The sequence below is a fragment of the Eubalaena glacialis genome, chromosome X, assembly GCF_028564815.1.
Source record: "Eubalaena glacialis isolate mEubGla1 chromosome X, mEubGla1.1.hap2.+ XY, whole genome shotgun sequence".
Taxonomy (NCBI): domain Eukaryota; kingdom Metazoa; phylum Chordata; class Mammalia; order Artiodactyla; family Balaenidae; genus Eubalaena; species Eubalaena glacialis.
The window spans coordinates 95,427,579-95,451,274 of NC_083736.1; the positions used below are offsets into that span (position 1 = coordinate 95,427,579).

A 23,696-nucleotide genomic window follows, 5' to 3' on the forward strand; every position below is an offset into this window, starting at 1 on the left:
CTAGACAGGACTCCAAGGGAAATGGTGGACTGAAGGACCTTGGGGGAGGCGTGGAGGTGAAATTGGAAGCAGGAGAAAGAGATGATTCCCCAAAGAAGAAGGAGAAATGGTCGATTCACCCCGAGAGGCTGATTCTCCCTGGTAACCCGAGAAAAACGAGTAGAAACTGCAGGGACAAGATACCAGTTTTGTTGTCTCTGATTGGCAAATACGAAAAAAGATTGACAGTATCAAGTGGAGGGAACGCAGGGGGCGGGCTGCAGTGTTAAATGGGAGGGGTAACCGAAGACTCGAGCTCATTGATGACGCGACCCTCACGTGACCAGGAGTCGACGTGTGCAGAAGTCCTTATAGTCCAGGGCCTGTTTCCCTGTAGCAGCTCCCTATTGCTGGAGGAGAAAAGTGCCCCGGATCCTTTCAGGTCAGTATAAAGGTGGGCGCTGCCTTCGGTACCCTGGGGCCTAGGAGTCAGAGAGCAGAAACCAAGCGTGGCCGGTACCGCTTTCCCAACACTACGGTTCCGCCAAACTCTCATTTTTGTGCAGGAAATTTGGGGCTGTTTGGGGGTGGATGGGGGTGGAGAGGGAGAAGGGTAGCCAATTGAGGGTCCCGAGAGAGAGACATAGAAACAATTTGGAAATAACTTGTCTCCCACTCCCTGCTTGCAGGGAACCGGTGGGCACGGGGGAAGGAGGGCGGGGTTGCCTTAAAAGGAGGGAGAGGATGAGGACGTGGGGAAACTTTAGACGAACAAGGCCTAGAATCGTGAAAGGGACCCGTGATTCAGGTACTGACCTGCTCACCAAGCACTCCTGTCTGCAGGACTCTTGGTCTTTGGGGAGCGACCCAAATCGAGTGAGGGAAGAGGGAGGAAAATCCCCTGGATCCCTGCAGGTCAGTGTAAAGCTGGAATTGCCTCAGGTCCCTTGGGGGTGGCCGTGGGGGTGGGGGTGTGAGTGCGGATGACACCAAAGCCCATCCCGGGGTCGCTGCCGCCTCTCTCCATCCGGTTGAAGCGCCGGAGGCCTGTGCAGAGCCTGCAACGGAAATGGGGCGGGGGCGGGGGGGAGGAGACTGGAGAGACGTGGAAGGGGGAGGGGAGGCCAGAGACCGGACCAGCCGGTCTCAGGTGAGAGGCAGGAGGTTGGAATGGCTTGGGAAAGCCCAAAAGGGCGGGAGTGTTGGAGACCCGAGGCGAGGGAGGGGTTAATTGCTTCCGCGCTGCTCCCGTTTCGGTGCTAGGAGAGGTCTGTAGCAGGGCCTGCTGGGAAATGGTGGGCTGGAGCGGGAGCGGAGAAGATGGAGCTGGAGCTGGAGGGGGAGAGCAGGGAGGGGGAGAAAGGGGTGGGGCCAGGGGAGTTCGGAGCCTGAGGATCTAGTCTTCTGTAGTTGGAAAACTTTGACAATTAGGGACCTGTATGTGAAGAGGCCAGTCTCTATGGAAACCCATGCTCTGACTGCTGGTCCATTTGCCTGGCATCTAGTCGTTTTGTTTCCTTGTTTTCCAGGGTTAATTTATTCAGGAAGGAAATAAGAGAAAAATACTCAACATGCAAAAGTCTTGTGAAGAAAATGAAGGAAAAGCACAGAACATGCCAAAGGCTGAGGAAGATCGCCCTATGGATGCTGTACCACAGGAGGCAGAAAGAAATCCTCTACCTTCTGAAGAAGGTGTAAGCCAGGAAGCAGAAGGAAACCTTAGAGGAGGGCTGACTCAGCCTGGTCAGGGATATAAAGAGGACACTCCGGTTAGGCATTTGGACCCAGAAGAAATGATAAGAGGAGTAGATGAGTTGGAAAGGCTTAGGGAAGAGATAAGAAGAGTAAGAAACAAGTTTGTGATGATGCATTGGAAACAAAGACATTCACGCAGCCGTCCTTATCCTGTGTGCTTTAGGCCTTGAATTCTTTTTTTTTTCTGTCTGATATTAAAATCTGGCCCCTGCTTTCTTTCTGTTAGCATTTTCTGATGTATCTTTGACTTTTGTTTTATTTTTAATCATCTGGTGGAGTTTTGTTTTAGGTAGCGTCCTTATTACCAGCATCTGGATTTTGTATTTTGACACATTCTCCAGGTCTGTTTTTCAATTGGGAAGTTTCACACATATGCATGAAAATATGTTCATTCCATATTGTAAAGTAAAACATAACAGGTTACAAAGCAGCATATTTAGTATCAGCTCACATATGTAGGAGAAAATCTCAAATTGTGTGTGTGTGCGTGTGCGTGTGTATACATACATACATATATCAAAAATTTAACTGCTTATTTCTGTGTGGTGTGAGTTTTTTTCTTTTTGCTTATATGTATTTTTTAATGAACACGTCACACATACAAAAAGAATTAAAGTTTTTTTTTTATAATTAAGAGTCAAATCAAATAATTTGCAACCAGCTTATAAGGGCAATGGGGGCACCTAAATTCTTGATGAAAGAACTATTAAAAAAAATGTAAACCTCAAATTACCTCTGGATCTCTTAGCCAGAGGAATAAAACTGGCAGTTATTACAGATACACTTGCTTAAGACTCAGTCTTTTCATGGGAAAACATTTGCCTCACAGGGCTGCTGTGGGAAGAAATGAGGTGACTCTGAGCTGTGCTTGGTGGGCTCTTGTTCCCACCTATGCATACAGAACCCCAACCCACTACAGAACATCAGTTTTGAGGGAGGGGGGGTCCTGGCCTGACTCAACCTGCACTCAGGAACAAGTCCAATAGGCAGGGAGGTGGGGACTCCCATGCCAGGCCTCTGCTGTTGAGCCCCACCCCTGGCTCCCCTGGGTCCTGCCAGGCCTGCTGGGCACTGCTGCCTTTTCTCCTGGGCCCTTTGCTCTCTGCTGGCCCTGCTGCTGGTGGTGCACTGGAGTCCTTGAGTGCCAAAGCCCCACTGAGTTTCCTGGAGTCCCCAGTGCATTGAATCCCCACTCTGTCTCCTAAAACTTCTCTCTGCTTTAGAGTGATGCTTAACACAGGTGGGGACTGTTCCAGGATTGCTTGGGCCACAGTGTTTAGCAGAGTTTTTAGTAAAACAGACCCTTCCATTTTCAGCCACAGGACACTTCCTCCATAGGAGTCAGGCATGATGAGTCCATTTTGGGGGTTGGACCAGGGTTCAAATTTGAGCAAAATATGTCATACTATAGTCAGAGTTGCTGCTCGAAGTCTAAGAACTGAGGTTTTGTCTTTCTCTTGTGGGATGATTTCTCCCTGAAGGCTCCTGTCAGGCCTGCCCTACTGGTTCAGAAGACTCAGAATATGCATAAATTGCACAAAGCAATACAGGAAACAGATCTAAGGGAACAGTTCCCTTCACCCCATCCCATCCCCAGTTGATAAGTGAAAAATAAAAAACTTGGAAAGGCAAAAACTTTATAAATACACTTAAAATAGAATGGCTACTATGTAAATGTTAGGAATTATATTTTCCCTACAGATCAAAGACTATCTTTTCCTCCTGATATCCCACCTGCTTGTAACACATCATGTTTCAATATTTAATTGATTTCTTGATTGATTATTGCTAAGGAGCCAGTAGGTTTGTCCAAATTCTGCTATTGACTCAATAATCTTCCACAAGTCTTTTTTTTTTCTAGTATTATGACAAGCAATTCCAGAAAGAAACAGTTCATGGGATGAATTGCACTCCAAATGTTCTATCAAAGCCTTGCATAATCACCTGCATCAGTATCACCTGGGGAGCATCTTTAAAATACTGATTTCTGGGCCCCACCTAAGACTTACCGCCAGGAGGTGGGCTGTAGAAGTAACAGGTAACAAACTCCTCCAGGTGATGATGCTATACACTGAAGCATGAGGACAACTGGTATATACAGTATGCTTTCCATTATTACAAATATGAAAGTAAAATAATTAGAAGAAAATACTGGTGAACTTTAATTGAAATTCAGGAAGTAGAAGCCTATAACAGCATTTATCTTTTTAAGTATGAACTTTTAAAGGAAAAGGTTGACGGGTTTATATATAAAATTTTAAAGATTCCTTTTAACAAAGACAAGATAAAAAGTCAATGGGGGGAACTATATAAGATGCATTTTTCTTGACGGAACACCATCAAGAAAATGTTTGGCCATGCATTCACTCCTTCCAATATGAGTAAAAGATATTAAAGTTCTCCTGTGATCAGCTCAGAAAACAATGAGCCATCCCTGTGCTCTTTGGCTTTTTGAAAATTTTTTCTCTGTGTGATGCCATTTTGGGGGAGTCTTCATGTCACCAGCCAATTCTTCAAGGTTATGGCAGCCTGATGGATGCTGGTCAGGCTGGAGTGAGATGAAGGTCCAGGAACTCACTTGCCAGCATTATAAGATGGGATGAATCCAGTCCACTGGCACTGAGGTTTGGAGCTGGGGCAGGATGTGGAAGGGCTCCCCCAAGACACACCCCTCTCCAGGGTGGTCTGACTTTGGTTTCTGTGCTCTAGCCTGCAGCAGGCACCAGACTCTTCTAGGCTGAAGGCCAGGCTGTCCTGGACATACATACCTGGAGGGCAATGACTGTCCCCATTGCAGGTCAGAGCACTAGACTTCCTTTACCCCCTTTTTCTTTCACAAGGGGGCTTAATGGGAACTTTTTTTTTCACTGTTTGAAAAGCTTTATTTTTTTTTATGGAAAGGCATTTTATTTTAAATACAGCCGTGTGTACATGTCAATCCCAAATTCTCAATCTATCCCTTCCCCCCACCCTTCCAACCTGGTAACCGTAAGTTCATTCTCTAAGTCTATGAGTCTGTTTTGTAAATAAATTCATTTGTATCATTTTTTTTTAGATTCCGCATTTAAACAATATCATATGGTATTTGTCTTTCTCTGTCTGACTTACTTCACTTAGTATGATAATCTCCATGTCCATCCATATTGCTGCAAATGGCATTATTTCATTCTTTTTAATGGAGTAATATTCCATTGTATATATATACATACCTCAACATAATAAAGGCCATATATGACAAAACCTACAGCTAACATCATACTCAACAGTGGAAAACTGAAAGCATTTCCTTTAAGATCAGGAATGAGACGAAGATGTCCACTCTCGCCACCTTTATTCAACGTAGTTTTGGAAGTCCTAGCCATGGCAATCAGAGAAGAAAAAGAAATGAAAGGAATCCAAATTGGAAAAGAAGTAAAACTGTCACTGTTTGCAGATGACATGATGCTATACATAGAGAATCCTAAAGATGCTACCAGAAAACTACTAGAGCTCATCAATGAATTTGGTAAAGTTGCAGGATACAAAATTAATATACAGAAATCTGTTGCATTTCTATACACTAACAATGAAAGATCAGAAAGAGAAATTAAAGAAACAATCCCATTTACCATCGCATCAAAAAGAATAAAATACCTAGGAATTTACCTACCTAAGGATGGGAACTTTTTAAGGGAAGAAGATAAGACTTCAAAATTCACTAACTGAAAACGTTGGTTTTGATAGTCTTTGGCCAAGCAGTTGTCTGAACTGGATCTGATCAGGTAACTTAGAGTTAAAGCAGGAAGGGCTGACCCTTCTCTCAGTGTCCAGTGAAATCGCTCCCAAAACAATTGGGGTGAAAATGGGGATAGATCTTAGACAAGATCTCTGTCATGCCTCTCCCACCCACCTTGCTCAGACTTTCAGAAGGGCCTCTGTTGTGTCTGGGCCTGTTTGGGTGGTTCTGTAGTGACTTTAGTTCTGTGTGTGCCTGATGCAGTGCTTCTGATGTCTGCGTCAGTCCAGACCCAGAGGTAGAGGAGAGAGCCCAGGTAGAGGAAGCTTGCAAAGACATGTGACCCTACAGCTCAGGAGGAAAGGGGTGTCGCCTCCTGTTTGAACAACCCCATGCACTGTAGTCCTAGCCCACAACTTGGGGGCCAGGGCAGTCAAGTTATGAATTGGTACAAAGATGCTTTTGCAGGCATTGATCGTGGAGGAAGCAATGCCATTGTGACACTTGTTCTTTAGGTCTGTCATCTGAGAAATCATTACCACTTTTTCTGGTTGGGCAATAAGGTGAAGATGAAATTCAAATTCTTGGGTTTAGGAAGGCAAAGTGGTTAAGTATATGACCTTGGAGTCAAATAAACTTGGGTTCCAATCTGAACTCTTCCCTTTACAGTATGTGACCTTGCATGAATCTTTTCTTGGAGACCCATGGGTGCCCACACATAAAACTCTTAGATCAAAAATAAAGTTTCCTTTCCATTACCATCATTGCTGTTATCATCATAATTATCATCATCATCACCATTATGATCAAGGGATAGTACTGAGTGAATAACCAATGGATTCCTGTTGGGCACAGGTGTCATACTATGAAGGATTGTAACAATCACTGGCGAAGCCTTGGAAATCCATCATCTGAAAGGGTGGACCCAGTATAATCAGAAAACACTGGCTAGAATTGGATTCTCTGCTTATAAGAAGTGTGAGGCCAGATTGGTTCATTCATCTGTAAAATGAGTATAACCCACAAGATTGTAGTGGGAAATAATGCAGAAAACTATGAAATTCCTGGCATGTAATGGCTTTCAGAGAATGTTAGATCTTTGATCATCATTATCATCAGTGTTGTCATTATCATTGTCATCATCATTATCATCAGATAATGCTGAGATAATACTCAAATAGGAACCCCAAAAGTCTGTGCTCATTCCTTTCATCCAACCTTCTCCCTTGCCTAAAAGAAACAAATAGTACATAAACTAAAAGGAAAAACTGTCATTCATTTGCAATTATAAAAGAAATAATTGCATTCTATATACATTTACATCATTTATGAACTCTGGTGCCATTTCTGTATTGTAGGATGAGAAAAAATTCCCTTCACATTTCCATTTTATTTAGTTATGTGCTAGAAAATGTGAAATCATGAGGTTGCTGTCAGGAATGACAAAATATAATCTAGAAATGTATCATTGACATGGAAAGCTGTTCCTTACATACTGTTTTGTGAAAAAGCCAGCTGCAAAACACAAACACAGGTTAAGGATAAATATCAAAATATTTGAAGTGAATATTTCTAGATGGTGTTATTACAGGAAATTTATAACTTCATCTTTATCTTTCTCTCTGTTTCCAATTTTAACATTTTCAGTGAGCATGTTCAGTTTTTATAATTAGAAAAAAAAAGTCGTGAAGGTGAAAATAGTATAATTCTGTTCCTCCTTTCTCTTTAGCTGAGATAGGGGCTGTTGGATCTTGCAGTTCCTCATTTGCTTTCTGTTCCCTTACTTCTGAGGAGAACCTGGCATAAGTGTCAGAACTCTGTGGGTCCTGGCTGAGAAACTTCCTCTCTCTATGCTACCTCCTTGCCACTCTCCCTTGTCAGCTAAATTTATGCTGGATTTCTGTCTTTGGTCACAAGGTGGCATTTCATAATTACTTTCTAAATATTCTCCCATTAAAATGATCTTATTTTTCAAAAATAAAATAGCAATAAACAAAAATTTCAAAGAACATTATGAAAATGATTCCTAATTCTGCTTAAAAAATGTATAGGTATAGCAAAATATTGGAAGGATATACACTCAGTTGAATTTGCTAGAGACTCACAAATTTCATTTCATTTATTTATTCATTCAACAAATACTTACTGGTTGCCAACTATGTGTCAGCCAAAATCAATTTATCCATCTCAGACTTTTCTCCTGAAACTCTATTTTCAACTGCCTGCTGATATTGACCACTTGGACTAAGATAAACATTATCCAACAATATGGGCATAACCCTACATGGACACATACTCATCACTTTTAGCCAGTTTATCCCTTAATCCTGGAGGCTCACATGTAAAGTGGAGAACGTATGAAAAAGCAGGAAAAGCAAAGGGTTAGAGTCAGAGAAACTTTTGCTGTAATAGCCATTTTTTTTTTTTTTAAAAGATGGGAGCACTAAAATATAAAAATCTATTCAACACAGTAGTTGACTGTTTCTGAATACAAATCCACTGCAGATGACAATTCAGACCATCACTCAGGGCCAGTCTTTGTTCCACTGATAGGCAGTTGGGGCAGTGACACCAGGAGGCCACCTGCTGAGAACTGGGCCAAAGAGTGACCAGAGGTGGGATCCATCAATTAACCTTTGCCCCCCTCGCCATTCACCACCACGGTGCAGCAGATCTGGCTGGCTCTCTTCGTGTTCACCTTGCTTCACCCTCAGAGCGTAGCTGCCCTCGATTCAGCTCCTTTCTTGAGGGGTGGGTATGTAAGGATGCTCACAATCTGACCTTCTGGAAATGAGTTAAGAGGTGAACTCTTTTCTTCTTTCTTTTTCTTTTCTGGTTGACAGTCAAGGAGATCTCTGGTTTATGAGAACAAACTCAGATTTTTGGCTACAAATGACTGGCTCTCTGAGGAAATACAGATGGACTGTACTTGGAGTCGAGAAGTGTGGAAAATCTGATGAGGAAGGTGTGGGCCCGGCCAATGGAAAGCGTTTTGGTGGGTCTAATGATTTTGGGAAAATCTCTGCAAGGCTGGAACATTTTGCCACACATAAGTGGTTATTTCCTTAGCCTCTTCTACCTTCACTGAGGGCTCTGTGTAGCAGATCGGAGAGCGAGAAAACTGTATTTAGATGCATTTTGTTTATGTGGGACATCTGGAATTACTTTTGATGATCATTATCTTTTCTGGGTCCAGGAACTGGACACATTTTCTCCTAATCAGCCCCGGAGCCATTATACGTTCTGAACAGTAACGCCACTGTGTCTCACCAACAATGCCTCTGCCTCTCTCTTACTTAATCTCACAGTTTTATAGGTCAGAAGTCTCTGACGGGTCTCACTGGACCAAAATCAAGGTGTTAGCTAGGCTCTGTTTCTTCCTTTAGACTCTAAGGGAGAATTGATTTCCTGCTCATCTGGGTTGTTGGCAGAATTCAGTGCCCTGTAGTTGTAGGACCAAAGTCTCATTTCCTTGCTGGCTGTTGGCAGGGAGTTTATTCTCAGCATCTAGAAGCTGCCCACATTCTTTGGTTTGTGGCTTCCATCCTCCATCTTCAAAGCCAGCAATGTCTGGCCAAATCCCTCTCAGGCTGCATCTCATCTCTCTGACCCTTCTTCCATCGTCACAGCTCTCTCTCCATTTTTTTTTTATTTCAAAACCTTTGTAAGTGATCAAAAGGATTCTTAGTAAGGCAAGAAGTGGATCAGTAATATCAAGTTTCAAATGCAAGACATACCTATACTATTTAAAGTTGAGAGTCAAAATCTCCATTATGCATTTGAATACCATTGATTTAGATGATTTCCAAGGCCTGCTTCTTTTTTCCCCAATGTTTACTGAGCTCTTGCTAAGTGACCTGGCCCTTCGTTAGTTCCTGAGACTCAGCAGTGAACAAAACAAAGTTCCCGCCTTCATGATGCTTATATTCTGATTTACACACTTTAAAAAAATTGAGGTAAAATTTGCATACAGTGAAATTCACAGATCTTAAGTGAATACTATTGAGTGTAAAATAGGACATTTCCATTACTCCAAAAAGTTTCCTGTCCTCTTCCCAGTCCCCCTCCCCCCACAAGTAATCACTCAGCTTATTTCTATCAATTTATATTATTTTTATCTGTTGTAGAATCTCAGATAAATGGAATCATACAGCATGTACTATTTTGTGTCTAGCATCTGCCACTCATTTTACTTGATATAATGTTTGTTAAGATTCATCCTTATAGTTGTGTGTATTGGCAGTTGATTCTTTTAAAATCATTGCTGGGTAGTATTCCATAGCGTGAATATACAACAATTTGTTTTTCTATTCAGATGTTCTGGACATATGAGTTGTTTCCATTTTTAATCTATTATAAATATAGCTGTGTTGACTTAAAAGAATGTACAACATGAGAGTTGTGAGTTAAGTTTTATTTGGGGCAAAATGAGGACTGCAGCCGGGGAGACAGTTTCAGGTAACTGAGAAACTGCTCCGAGGAGGCAAGGCGGGGAACCAGGTTATACAGAAGTTTTGTGAAGAAAACCAGTTATCTCAAGTTAAGGAATTTAGCGCTTTTCTGTGTATGGGAAGGTGCAAGAGTCTGGGCTCACTGAAATCATTCCTTTGATATGCACCTCAGCTATCTGGGGCCAGTATCCTGTGTTTTCACATCCTGAGTTTCCTCAGGGCTCACTGGCTCACCTTGGAGGGCTGCAATTGTTGATGACTGTGACACCCTTTGTTTGCTGATATGGCAGGAAATATTCCATTTATAAATATTCCATTCCAGTATCAGCTGCTATGAACATCCTTGTGTAAGTTTTTGGTGCGTATATGTCCTTATTTCTCTTGGGTAAATAGTCAGGAGTAAAATTGCTGGGGCATAGAAGTAGCAACTGTTTGATTTTATATGAAATCGCTGAACAGTTTTCCAAATTTCCTGTACCATTTGGTACTCATATCAGCAATGTTTGACAATTTCAGTTGTCCTACATTCTCACCAAAATGTCAATGCCTTGAAAGAAGACTAGAGAACTGTTCTAGATTAAAACAGATTAAAAGACATGACAACCAAATATAATGTTTGAATAAGGACTATAGTTTAGATAATAGTATTATATCGAGACTAAATTTCCTGAATGTGATCATTGTATTGTGGTTGTTTAGGAGACTGTTCTTGTTGTTAGGGGACAAAATGCTGATGTATTATAAAGTCTGTGATTAACTTAAAATAGTTCAGCATTGAAAGAAAGATAGAAAAATATATAACAAGAGAGAGAAAGCAATTGGAAAATATTAATTGGTGAGTCTAATCTAGATGAGGGGAATGAGTATATGGGCATTCACTCTATTATTCTTGAAATATTTTGTAAGTTTGAATTTTTTCAAAATAAAAAGTTGGTGGTAGTGATGGTTGGGGAAAGACAGAGATATCTGGTCAGTTCTCCAGAAGAAAAGGTGGCAGAATGGGAATCTAGAATCAAGATTGACAAATTTAGTTATCTTCAAGCATGAGGTATGTCGACTAAAGAAAAACAACCTAAACTTTGTGAGTTATGTTTTATTCGGGGACCTTACTGAGGACTATAGCCCAAGAGACAGCCTCTCAGATAGCTATGAGGAACCATTCTGAAGAGGCAAGGGAGGAGCCAGGATATATAAGAGTTTTTGCTGAAAAAAACCCCCAGAAAACATGTAGTGGAATGAGAGATTACTGCTAATCACAACAAAACAAGACAAAATAAAACCAGACATTTCAAGTTAATGATTTTACTATCCTATGTATGGGAAGATGCACGAATCTGGGCTCATTGAAATTATTCCTTAGATATGTATCTTAATTATCTAGGGCCTATATCTTGTTTTTCTTTTCCATCCTGAATTCCCCTCAGGGTGCACTGTTAGGGGGTGGCTGCACACGGCTTGCTGGCAGCAACATTCTTTGTTTACTGAAATGACAGGTGACATTCTTTGTCCACAGGTGATAGGTTATACAAACAACTTTAGAGGAACACAAAGACAGGGACAGCAGGCTGAACTCTGCTTCTGCAAATAGTGTAAGAAATCGTTCCATAGGCCAGCTTGTTGGGACAGACCACCACATGTCACCAAAATTTTTTTGTGAGAGTTAAAATAGTAATATCTACACACCATGAATATGATCAGACTCCTGTGGGAGGAAGAGAGTTAGGGACTTGAGAACATTTAAGTATCCAGTTAAAGTGGACTAGGAGCAACCTTAGCATTAAAACAAAAAGAAGAATGTAGTTTAATTAGAAAAACCCATAGTACTGTATCAGATCTTGATGTGGACAGACTATGCGAGCTGCTTTGCCAGCAGTGAAAGTATCAGAAAAAGAGAGTCACAGGGATCAACGTCGGCCCTGTCCCATTCAATCACCATCCAGTGCAGGAGGAAAGCAGTGGTCTGGAACCTCAGAGCAAGTGTTCAGAAAGTGAGTGGAAGGAAACATAAGAATGCTAGGAATGGAGTAACAGGGTATGAAGATGTAGCAAGGATGGGAGTAGAGCAAAAGAATCCAAAGCAAGAGTACTGTATTCCGTATTTACACAAGGACTAAAGGTGCAACTGGATTCAGACTAGAAATATACCAGAGCTATAGTGTAGTGGTCTGTCAGGACATAAAGTTGCCCCCCAAGAGCTACATTTTACTCTCATCTTCTAAACATTACACAAATGGCGTTCATCTCCAGTAACAGCTAAAAGTTGATATGAGAATACACGAAAATGTTCTCTACACATCAGGTTCTTCTTATCTTTGAGAATTCTGCAAAAGCAGAATAAGAATTTCCCAAAGAGATGCTGATTTCATAGGGCTGTTTTAAGGATTATTAAATGTGACATCTTCCTGTATGGAATTCTGGAATCATCCTTTTATGAGATGGGGCAATTCTTCAGGTAGGAAGTGTGAAATTAAATTCATATTTTATGGTAAGACAAGAAAAATTTAAACATAAAAAATTTTCTCTGCCCTTTGGCCTCCTCTCTCCCCTCTACTGTGCATTGTATATCTATATTATGCATTGACCAAACCTCCCCATCAGCAGAAATACCTGCTCATCCATAAAGAGCAACATTCTCCTAGCACCAATAAGACAACTCTTTAAAAGATAACATTCTTTCTTGATCTTGTAAGGGCCCATGACAACCCAAGATCCACTACTCACTTTGTACACTTAGATCTGTCAATAATACGTCATTTCATGTACAGCCCTCTGTCTCAAAAACATATAACCGCGCTTTGACCTCTTATGGGTGGAACAGTTCTCAGAGCTTTCTGAGAGGCTGTTTCCAGGTTATAATCCTCAATTTGGCTTGAATAAAATTTTCCATTTCTTTATTAGAGGGACTGATTAATTTTTCGTCGACAGGAGAACAGAAGGGAGGCTGTTACAGTAGTTTAAAGGAGGATAAGCAGCAGGTGTTGGTGACTGATTGCATGGGGACACTAAGAGAAAGTCTGGTGTGGGGAACTGGCTGAATCCTGGTGCCATTAATTTAGCTATAGACCCCAGAGAGAGATTTTGGGTGTGGAGAGAGAAGAACTGAGAAAACACTTAGTTCAGGGTAGGACATTTAGGTGGAGAAGTCCAAAAGTAAGTTAGATAAAATAATATGGAGCTCAAAAGAGAGATATAAGCTAGAGACACAGATTTGGGAGTCAATGTTTATATGAAAGTAAAAATCATAAGATTATTTGAACATTGTGGTAGGCTGAACAATGTTCCTCAAAGGTATCTAGGTCTTAAATCCCTGGAACAGGTGAATTTTACCTTATATGGTAAAAGGGACTTTGCCGATGTGATTAAGTTAAAGATCTTGAGATGGGGAGATTATCCTGAATTATTCAGGTGGCCCCTAAAATGCAATTGCAAGTGTCCTTATGAAGGGAGGCAAAGGGAGAGTTGACTTCAGAAGATGAAAAGGCAATGTGGTAATGGAAGCAGAAAGTATAATGGTGCAACTACAAGCCAAAGATAGCAGGCAGCCAACTAAAAGCTGGAAGAGGAAAGCAATGGGTTCTCCCCTGGAGCCCTCAGAAAGAACCAGTCCTGCCAACACCTTTAGTTTAGTCCTGTAAAACTCAAACTTTGGAGTTCTGACCTCCAGAACTTTAAGAGAATACATTTCTGTCATTTTAAGCCACTAAGTTTGTGGTAATTTGTTACAGTAGCAATAGGCAACTAATATAAACATTTTGAGAATGAAAAAAAGGTCTAGAAAGAACTGTAAGGTATACCAATATTTCAGGGGGCCTACAGTATAGCTTACTGGCTATGACCACAAGTGGTGGTGTCAAACAGATCTGGATTCAAATTCAGCTCTACACTTAAGAGCTGTGTGACTTTGGGCAAGTTTTTAAAACTATATACCTAAGTTTCCCTGTCTGTAAAATTGGGACAATAACACTATACCTCAAAGGACTTTTGTGAGGGTTAGAGGTGAATAGGCAACTAATGTACCTGGTACATAGCAAGTACTTCATAGATGGTAGTTTTGGAGAGCCACATGTGTAAGCATGATTTATAGCTATTATTGTGTAGTTAATAAATGTTTTAATGTGGAGATGAACCAAAACTCAATGTTATTTTTTAGAGGAGTTGTATTAGTTTGTCCAGCTCAGTTTAGCAATGTAAGAGACTATATGAGGCTTGATGCCAAGGCCTGCACTGTTAATAAAGAATGCATCCATCTGGACTGCCGTACATGTATATGTGTGTTGCATACATATATACATTTGGGAACAAACAGGTAAAAATGCAGTTTGTTGAGGATATGAGATGGCAGAAAAATCTTTTTCTACTTTAATAGTTACTTGATGACTGTGATAATAACACCACGTTCTCTGTTAAGGTCTCTCTCCTTCCTGATCCCCTTAAAATTTTCAGGTATCATTTACATGCAAGTGAATTATGGTTACAAAGTTAATGATAAGTTACCTCTTTGGAAGAGCATAAACTCAAACTGTTTTTCAAATCCCTTGGTTCTTTCTAAAGTTTCTAAAGTAGAACTTAAAACAACCAATGACCAAGAAATGGGAAAAGAATAATGTTAAAATTGAATCTGGAGCTGGAGGAATGTTAACCATCTTAATAAAAACCAAAACAAAAAACATTTTCTCCTCCCAAATAAAAATAGCTTTATTGTATTTATGATTTCAAAAAGAAACTATGCAGAAAAATCTTGAGAATTAGTAAAAATCATACTTTAGATCCCTGCTACCTTGCATGACAAAAGCAAGTTACTTGGTAGGCATTGGTGGCTGGGGGGAAAGGTAGGAGGAGGGAGGGAGGTGGCAGGAGAGGCAGAGGACAGAAAAGCAGAAAAGGCCAAGGCCTGGTGGGAGTAAGGATGGGGAGTGGTTGGAGACCTTCATTAGTAACCAGAGAAGTGGAAACTCCAACCTCAGGCTGTGATGCCACTTGTAGTTCCTCAGATTGGTGAGGACCGGAATGAATGACAGGGCAGTGCGCCGACGGGGCTCCCCGTACAGATGGGGGTAAGGAGGGGCGCGGTCTCTGTGAGTGTGTATGTGGCAGGAGTGTGGTGGGAGTTCCTGATGCACAGCCTGCTGGCTGAAAGGTGGGTGGGGGTCCTCGGAGCCAGTTGAGGGGGGTGGGGCGGTTGGCAAGCTCGGTAACGACGCGAGGACCTCCTGTGACCAGGAGCCAAGGTGTGCATAAGTCCCTCTAGTTCAGGTCTTTTTCTCTGCAGTACTCACTCCCCTTTTCTTTCTTTTTCTTTTTCTTTTTGTTTATAGCAGATTTATTCATCATCACTCCAATCTGGAAATATCCAAGATGTCCTTCAACAGGCTCACTCCCCTTTTCCATTGAGGGAGGCTGGCATCTGGCCAAGAGAGGGAGGGGGATGAACACACTTCCCCAGAACAAAGCAGGTCTGTGTGAGCAATTAGACCAGGAACTCTGCGTTGGTGGTGGCATGAGCGGGTGCGTGGAGGCGAAGGAAGGCAAAGAATGAAGTCAGTCTGGGCCTGTTTCATCGACACCTCTTTAACCTTTTGGAACAAAAATGATGGGCTTTGGGATGGAAGGAAGGGCTGGAGAAGAAGGGTCGGGAGGGAAGGAGGGAACACAGAGACTTGGGAATAGTTTGGAAATAATCCGTTGATTTTACAGCCTGTCTACAGGGAAGCGGTGGATAAACACGGAGATGAGCCTTGAAATGAAGAGGGAGGAGGTAAAACAAATGATTATCTAGGGGCGCACAGTGCATTAACAAAGACTAAGAAATCATTAAAACGAATTCCCTACTCCAATAAGGTGGGTATTTCATGGCTGGGGGTGGGGGCGAGGCAGGGCGGGGAGCGGGAGATTTGAGACTTGAAGAGATGGTGTAGGCCAGTCTTAAAGGAGACCCTTGTCTAGTATACTGGTCTGTTCACCAAGCACTGCCATACCACACTGTCTCTCATCTGTCTGCAGGTCCAAATGTCCATTAGCTGTGTCTCAGTCCGAGAGGGAAAAGGGAGGAGGAAACTGCTTGGGATTGGGGCAGGTAGGTATGACACAGTGCCCCGGACTGGAGCCCCTGGTGCTGGTGGGCTGAAGGAGTGGATATGGCCCAGGCCAGAACGTAACTAGGACTTCACACTGCTCCTACTTGCCCCTCAGTCAGTAAAAGAAGACTCATAGAAAGAACTAAAGGGGAAATTGTTGAAAGAGACTGAGGGAATCTAGACGTGCCCTTTGGGTATGGGAGAAAGGCAAGAAAGAACCTGAAGAGAACAGAGGAGTGAATTACAGGATGAGAGATACTTTTACACCCCTTTACTTGATTCAAGAAAGCAGATGGGTGATGGAATGAACAACACAATAGAAAAGTGTCTGGAAGAGACAAAAAAGATTAAGAAATAAATTTAGAGTAATGCATTGGAAGCAACGACAGTCCAGGAAGCAGCCATATCCGATTTAATGCTTTTTGCCTTCAATTCTTTTTTTTCCTATATAATTAGAGCCTGACTTTTATTTTTGGTGGCATTCTCTAGTTATAACTGTGCTCATCTTATTTTTGAACTTTTGATGGTACTGGTTTTATTTTTTTAATTTATTTTTTATTGAAGTACAGTTGAATTACAATGTGTTAATTACTGCTGTACAGCAAAGTGACTCAGTTATACATATATATACATTCCTTTTCATATTCTTTTCCATTATGGTTTGTCACAGGATATTGAATATAGTTCCCTGTGCTATGCAGTAGGACCTTGTTGTTTATCCATTCTATATATACCAGTTTGCATCTGCTAATCCCAAACTCCTGCTGCTACCCTCTCCCACCCACTCCCCCTTGGCAACCACCAGTCTATTCTCTTTGTCCCTGATTCTGTTTCTGTTTCATAGATAAGTTCATTTGTGTCATATTTTAGATTCCACATATAAGTGATATCATATGGTATTTCTCTTCCTGACTTACTTCGCTTAGTATGGTAATCTCTAGTTGCATCCATGTTGCTGCTAATGGCATTATTTCATTCCTTTTTATGGCTGAGTAGTATTCCATTGTACTTATGTACCACATCTTCTTTATCCACTCATCTGTTGATGGACATTTAGGTTGTTTCTATGTCTTGGCTATTGTGAATAGTGCTGCTGTGAACATAGGGGTGCATGTATCTTTTTGAATTATAGTTTTGTCTGGATATACACCCAAGAATGGGATTGCTGGATCATATGGTAATTCTATTTTTAGTTTTCTGAGGAACCTCCATACTGTTTTCCACAGTGGCTGCACCAACTTACGTTCCCACCAACAGTGTAAGAAGGTTCCCTTTTCTCCACACCCTCTCCAGCATTTGTTATTTTTAGACTTTTTAATGATGGCCTTTCTGACCCGCGTGAGGTGGTACCTCATTGTAGTTTTGATTTGCATTTCTCTAATAACTAGCAATATTGAGCATCTTTTCATGTGCCTATTGGCCATCTGTATTTCTTCTTTGGAAAAATGTCTCTTTAGGTCTTCTGCCCATTTTTTGAGTGGTTTGTTTTTTTGTTGTCAAGTTGTATGAGCTGTTTGTATACTTTGGAAATTAAGCTCTTGTCAGTCACATCGTTTGCAAATATTTTCTCCCATTCTGTAGGTTGCCTTTCATTTTGTTTCTGGTTTCTTTTGCTGTGCAGAAGCTTGTAGTTTGATTAGGTCCCATTTGTTTATTTTCGTTTTTATTTCTATTGCCTTGGGAGACTGAGATGGTACTGGTTTTAGATGTTCCTGTTGTTAGCAGTATCTCATTGGATTTTGTCTTGTGATTCTATATGCAAGTTTGCATTTTAGTAGGGGATTTTTTTTCCAATTTTCACAGAAAAAAAGTCATTATATATTGTACTGTGAATAAAGCAGGTTGAAAAGTAGTGTGTGTGTGTGTGTGTATCAACTGACTTGTTATTTTAATAATTTTCAATTTTTTCTTTTAAAATATTTTATTAATTTTTGTGACACAAGGAAAACATGTTCTCTTGGGAAAATGAGAAAATACAGATATGCAAAAAATACAGAAAATGTTTTTCTCTCCACTTTAATATTTACCCAGATAGGTACTGTTGCTTGGGCCCTGATGCATCATACATACAAACACAAAGTTATTTTAACTTACAGGCACCTCCTTTTTATGATGAATGCATTGGGGGCTAGGGAGGTGGGGAAGGAATTAAATTTGAGCAACAGGCACCACACTATAGTGAGGATTGCTCCTGCTTTGCCACTCTGACATGCATAACTCTGTCTGCTTCACTGTTTCGTTAAGTTCAAATCATTATATTTTCTCCTATTAAGGCCACTCTTCCAGGTCAGGAGACTTATCTGAACTTGTTAATTTTATAGAGGCCCACTAAGTTCAAGCTGGAACATTACACTCCTTACTCTCACACAATCTATATCCCACAAATCAATCTATAAGGCTAAGTACTGTGTTAAGTATCATTATTTTCCCATATATTGTGCCCAGTTAAAACAAAGATATCTTTTGTCATCTTGGTCTCCTAAGTGCCTACTAAGGTACATTACTATCTAAATATCTTACACATATTAAACACCCCATCAAGGCAGGAATGTACCACTCCTACCTACCTTGGGATCAATTTTTAAAAGGCCCTTTCCTTTGATATTTGGCTTTTGTTCTTGTTCTTGTTATTGGGTTGAATGTTTACCATAATTTCACCACAACTATTACAACTAGTGCAATAGTGGAGTACTGCAACCTCCATCTCCCTTTCCAGAAGTTCATGCTGTTTGGTGGACCAACAAATGTGCTTGGAAAATTCCTGCTTAGAAAAGCATAGTGAAAAGATGATAGTACATAATGTCATTTTATTGGTTCTCAGGGCTGTCCTGATTGAGTGCTTATGAGACAAGTGCTTCATATTTGTAACCTTCAATCTGTTTCTTCTGTCTGTCTTGGGCTCCATTATAACCCTGATGCCTAGAGGAGTGGTTCTCAAACCTTAGAGCACATCATAATCACCTGGCAGACTTGTAAACACAGATGGTTGAGGCCTACTCCCAGAGTTCTGATTCAGTCTGGAGTGGGGCATGAGAATTTGCAATTTTAACAAGTTCCTAGGTGATGCTGCTGGTCTGGCCGTTACACTTTAAGAACTACTGACCTAAAATAGTAATTGGTAGGTACTCAATAAATTTGTTGAATAAATTAATGAAATAAATTAATCTTAACAATAACTATTTGAAATACATTAGAATTACTTTTTACGAACAGGGCACCTGAGGGACAAAGGAGTTAAGCGAATTGTGCAAGGTAAGAACTGAACCCAATTTGCCTATATCTAAGGTCACAGTTCTTAACAACTATGTCTTGCTGTGTCCTCTGGGCCAATTTAATGTTTTTAACTTTAGGATATTAGAAAAGTTATTACCGTACTCTAGTGTTTGAATGTTTTTCCTATTAGCATGTTCAAATTTTCTTTTCCTTTTCTTTTTCTCCTATAAGCATGTATTATTACTGTAATCAGAAAATTCCATAAAGAATATTATAAATGCCTTAAAACAAAATAACATCATAAAGCATGTTAAAATACACATAAACAATGCAATGCAATGCAATATTTACAACATGTATTATAGATTTGGAGTTAATCATATTTGAGTGGCTCTAACAACTCAGTAGCAAAACGGACTCAGGATATGAATGGGAAATTCACAGTAAGGGAAGCATAAAGGGCCAATAAACAAATGGAAACTCAACTAACAACAGAAAAATTACAAACGAAAACAAAAGAAATCCTTCTTTTGTCTAATCAAATCAGAAAAGATTAAAAAGGCTGATAAGATTCTGTGCTTGTTTGGGTGTTAGTAAATAGAACTATTATATGCTGTGGGTAGGAGTAATATATAAGCACAACCTTTATGGAGTGGGGTTTGTATACAGATGTCAATTAGAACAATAATGATAATATTGAAATTTGAAAACAACACAAATACCCATGAGTAGAGGATTGGCTCAATACATTATGATACACATAATTAAAGGAATACAGGCATACCTTGGAGATACTTTTGGCTCGGTTCCAGACCACCACAATAAAGGGAATATTGCATAAAGTGAGTCACACTGGTTTTCCAGTGCATATAAAAGTTATGTTTACACTATACTGTAGTCTCTTAAGTGTGCAATAGCATTATGTCTAAAAAAAAGTACCTACCTTAATTTAAAAATACTTTATTGCTAAAAAAATGTAAACTATCATTTGAGCCTTCAGTGGGTCGTAGTAGTAACAGCAAAGATTACTGATCACAGATCACTATAACAAATATAATAATAATGAAAAAGTTTGAAATATTGCAAGAATTACTAAAATGTGACAGAGACATGAAGTGAGCAAATGTTGGAAAAATAGTGCCAATAGACTTGCTTGATGCATGGTTGCTTCAAACCTTCAGTTTGTAAAAAAGTAGTGTCTTCGAATCGCAGCAAGTTGAGGTATGCCCCTGTATAGATGTAAATGTGTGAATGTATTGATATATATGTGTGAGTACCTATGTCTGTGTGTGTATGTATACACATACAAATATTGTCTAATTCTTTCCACTCTAATTCTAATTCACTCTAATTCTTTCTCCCAGAGAGCCTGGGAGCTCAGCACCCCAATAGCAATAAGCACACCTAGTATCCATATCTTGTCTTCTAAATACCATTATTCAATAAAAAGAACAAGAATTCCTTGGAGAAATGTCTGATTACATGGATGGGGCAGGTAAAGAACACAATGGGCCTGGAACATTTTGCTGTGCCAAAAAGCAAAGTGCTCAGAAACTGATGGGGGGAGGCATACCAAAAGGACACAGAGGTCAGTCTGAAGAGGCTCCTCACAGACCTGATAGGATAGAAAGAAAATACTACAGCAACACTTCTGTGATATTCCTGCCAAAGATGCATAACCTGAATCCACTCAAGAAGAAATATCAGGCAAACCCAAATTGAGAGGCAATGTAAAAAATAACTAAACTATAACGTCATGAAAGTCATGACTTGAGGGCATATTTTATACTGAAGGATAATAGACATGACAACTAAATGCAACCAGTGATTCTGAACTGGATCCTTTTGCCATTGTTAGAATAACTGCTAAAAATCCACTGGGGTCTGAGTTTAGATGGTAGTAATGTATCAATGTTAATTTCTGATTTTGATAATTGTATTGTGGTTATGCTGGAAAATGTCTGTGTTTGTGGGAAATGTGCACTAAAGATGCTTGGGGTTATGTTCATTTTCTACTGCTGTGTAATATATTACCATGCACTTTGCAGATTAAAACAATGCCTTTTATTAGCTCACAGTTCTGTAGGTCAGTAGTCTGGGAGGGCTTGACTAGTTCTCTGCTTAGAGTCTCATGAGTCTGAAATCAAGGTGTTGGCTGTCCTGGGCTCTTATCTGGAGGATCAGGGGAAGAAGCCCCTTCAAAGCTCATTCAGGTTGTTTGCAGAATTCAATTTTTTTGCAGTGATAGGACTGATGTCCCCATCTCCTTGCTTGCTTTTTTTTTTTTTTAATTATTTATTTTTAATTATTTATTTATTTATTTTTGGCTGTGTTGGGTCTTCGTTTCTGTGCGAGGGCTTTCTCTAGTTGCGGCAAGCGGGGGCCACTCTTCATCGCGGTGCGCGGGCCTCTCACTATCGCGGCCTCTCGTTGCGGAGCACAAGCTCCAGATGCGCAGGCTCAGTAGTTGTGGCGCACGGGCTTAGTTGCTCCGTGGCATGTGGGATCCTCCCAGACCAGGGCTCGAACCCGTGTCCCCTGCATTGGCAGGCAGATTCTCAACCACTGCACCACCAGGGAAGCCCCTTGCTTGCTTTTGACAGGGGGTTGCTGTCAGCTCCTAGAGGTTTCTCTCTGTCCTTGCACTTGACCCCTGCCATCTTCAGAGCAGCAATGGTGATGCATCCAAGCCTTATCATGCTTCCAGTTTCTCTGACTTCCCTTCTGCCAACAGCCATATAAAAGTTTCTCCTTTTAACGGGCTTGTGTGATTAAATCATCCCCACCTGAATAATCTCCCTTTTGCCATATATGTAACATAATGGTAGGAGGTGAAAGTCATAGGGGCCCTCTTCAAATTCTGCATACCATAAGATTAACGGGGCATCAGGCTGGCATTACTCTCAAATAATTCAGGGAAAAAAATTCTCTGTACTGTTTTTGCAATTTTTCTCTAAGTTTGTGATTTTTCTTCAAGTTAAAAAATTAAAAGTAAACATAAAGATTTAAACAGTGCTGTTCTGGTTCCAAGTAAGATAGAATAGGCACATTCTAACTTTCTGTAGTACTGAACACAGTTGTGAAAAACCAGACAGAATGTGTGGTGCAGCTATTTGAGTTCTCTGTAAAGGAAACATTAAATGGCAGATGTATTGGGAAAGAACACCAGAATCCAAAGTACCATCAAACTGATAGATTTAAACAAGACCCAAAATCTCGTAACATGATATTCAATGTCCAATATACAAACCAAAATTACTCAGCATATAAGAAACCATGAAAATCTCAAAAAGCATAGGGAAAGGCAGTCAACAGACACCAATGATGGGATGACAGATGCTGTCTGTAAATATTTGCTAGCCTTTAAAGCAACTATTATAAAAATGCTCAAAAGAGCCATCACTCTTGAAAAACTAATTAAAAATGAAATTATCAGCAAAGAAATAAATATAAAAAAGAACTTAATGTAAGTTTTAGAACTGCAAAATACAATAACTAAATTTTAAAACTGACATGATGGATTCAATGGAAGTATGGAGATGACAGAGGAAGGAGACAGTTAATTTGAACACAAATCAATAGATATAGTCTAATTTGAACAGCACCCTAGATAAAATAGATAAACTCAGTAGCCCTACAACTATTAAAGAAATCAAGTTCATAGTTTAAAACCATCCAAAAAGAAAACTCTAGGCCCAGATGGTTACACTGGCAAATTCTACCAAACATTTAAAGAAGAAACAGCACCAATTGTACACACTCTCTTCCAGAAAATAGAATATGTGGTAGGCAGAATTATGATCCTCCGAATATCCACACCCTAATCCCTGGAACCTATGAACATGTTATGTTACATGGCAAAATGGACTTTGCTGATTTGATTAAGGGTTTGGACCTTGAGATGAAGAGATTGTCCTGGATTATCCATGTGAGCCCAATCTAATCCTTAAATGCAGAGGACATTTCCTATCTAGGTCAGAGAGATGAGATAGAAGGAGGAGGAGAAATTCAAAATGTGATAAGCACTTTACCAGCCATTGCTGGCTTTGAAGATGGAGAAAGAGGGTCATGAGCCGAAATATGTGGGTGGCTTCTGGAAGCTGGGAATGACCTTTAGCTGACAGTCAGTAAGAAAACAGGGATCTCAGTCCTACAACCACAAGGAACTAAATTCTACCAACAGTCTTTGTGAGCAAAGAAACAGATGTTCCCCTAGAGCCTCCAGAAAGGAATACAGCTCTGCTGACATCTTGATTTTTGGCAGGTGAGACTTATGACCTAGATAATCATAAGGTAATATATTTGTATTGTTTAAGGCTCTAAGTTTGTGGTAATTTCTTATGACAGCAATTGAAAACTAATACAGAAAAGGAAGAAATACATTCCAACTCATTTTGCAATGTCAACATTACTCTGATACCAAACGAGAGAAATATAGTACAAATAAAGAAAACTAAAACCAATATCCCTCATATTACCAGATTAAATTTCTCAACATATAGAAAGAAC

The 23,696-nt window shown here is 40.3% G+C and overlaps 1 protein-coding gene across 2 annotated transcripts; it reads left to right on the forward strand.

Moving 5' to 3' along the window:
- The first annotated feature begins 315 nt into the window (after positions 1 to 315).
- On the forward strand, positions 316 to 2,513 carry TCEAL8 (transcription elongation factor A like 8). Of its 2 annotated transcripts, XM_061178742.1 has the most exons (3): positions 316 to 421; positions 823 to 894; positions 1,509 to 2,513. In XM_061178742.1, the coding sequence occupies exon 3, from the start codon at positions 1,551 to 1,553 to the stop codon at positions 1,902 to 1,904; it is 354 nt and encodes a 117-aa protein (XP_061034725.1). In that variant the 5' UTR covers positions 316 to 421; positions 823 to 894; positions 1,509 to 1,550; the 3' UTR covers positions 1,905 to 2,513. The 2 variants fall into 2 exon arrangements, with proteins under 2 accessions (XP_061034725.1, XP_061034726.1); XM_061178743.1 differs by lacking the exon at positions 823 to 894 and having other exon boundaries at positions 320 to 421.
- Positions 2,514 to 23,696: the final 21,183 nt, after the last annotated feature.

What these genes read in the sequence shown, in the direction of transcription:
- TCEAL8 (XM_061178742.1), top strand. Translation starts at nt 1,551, where the DNA reads ATGCAAAAGTCTTGTGAAGAAAATGAAGGAAAAGCACAGAACATGCCA.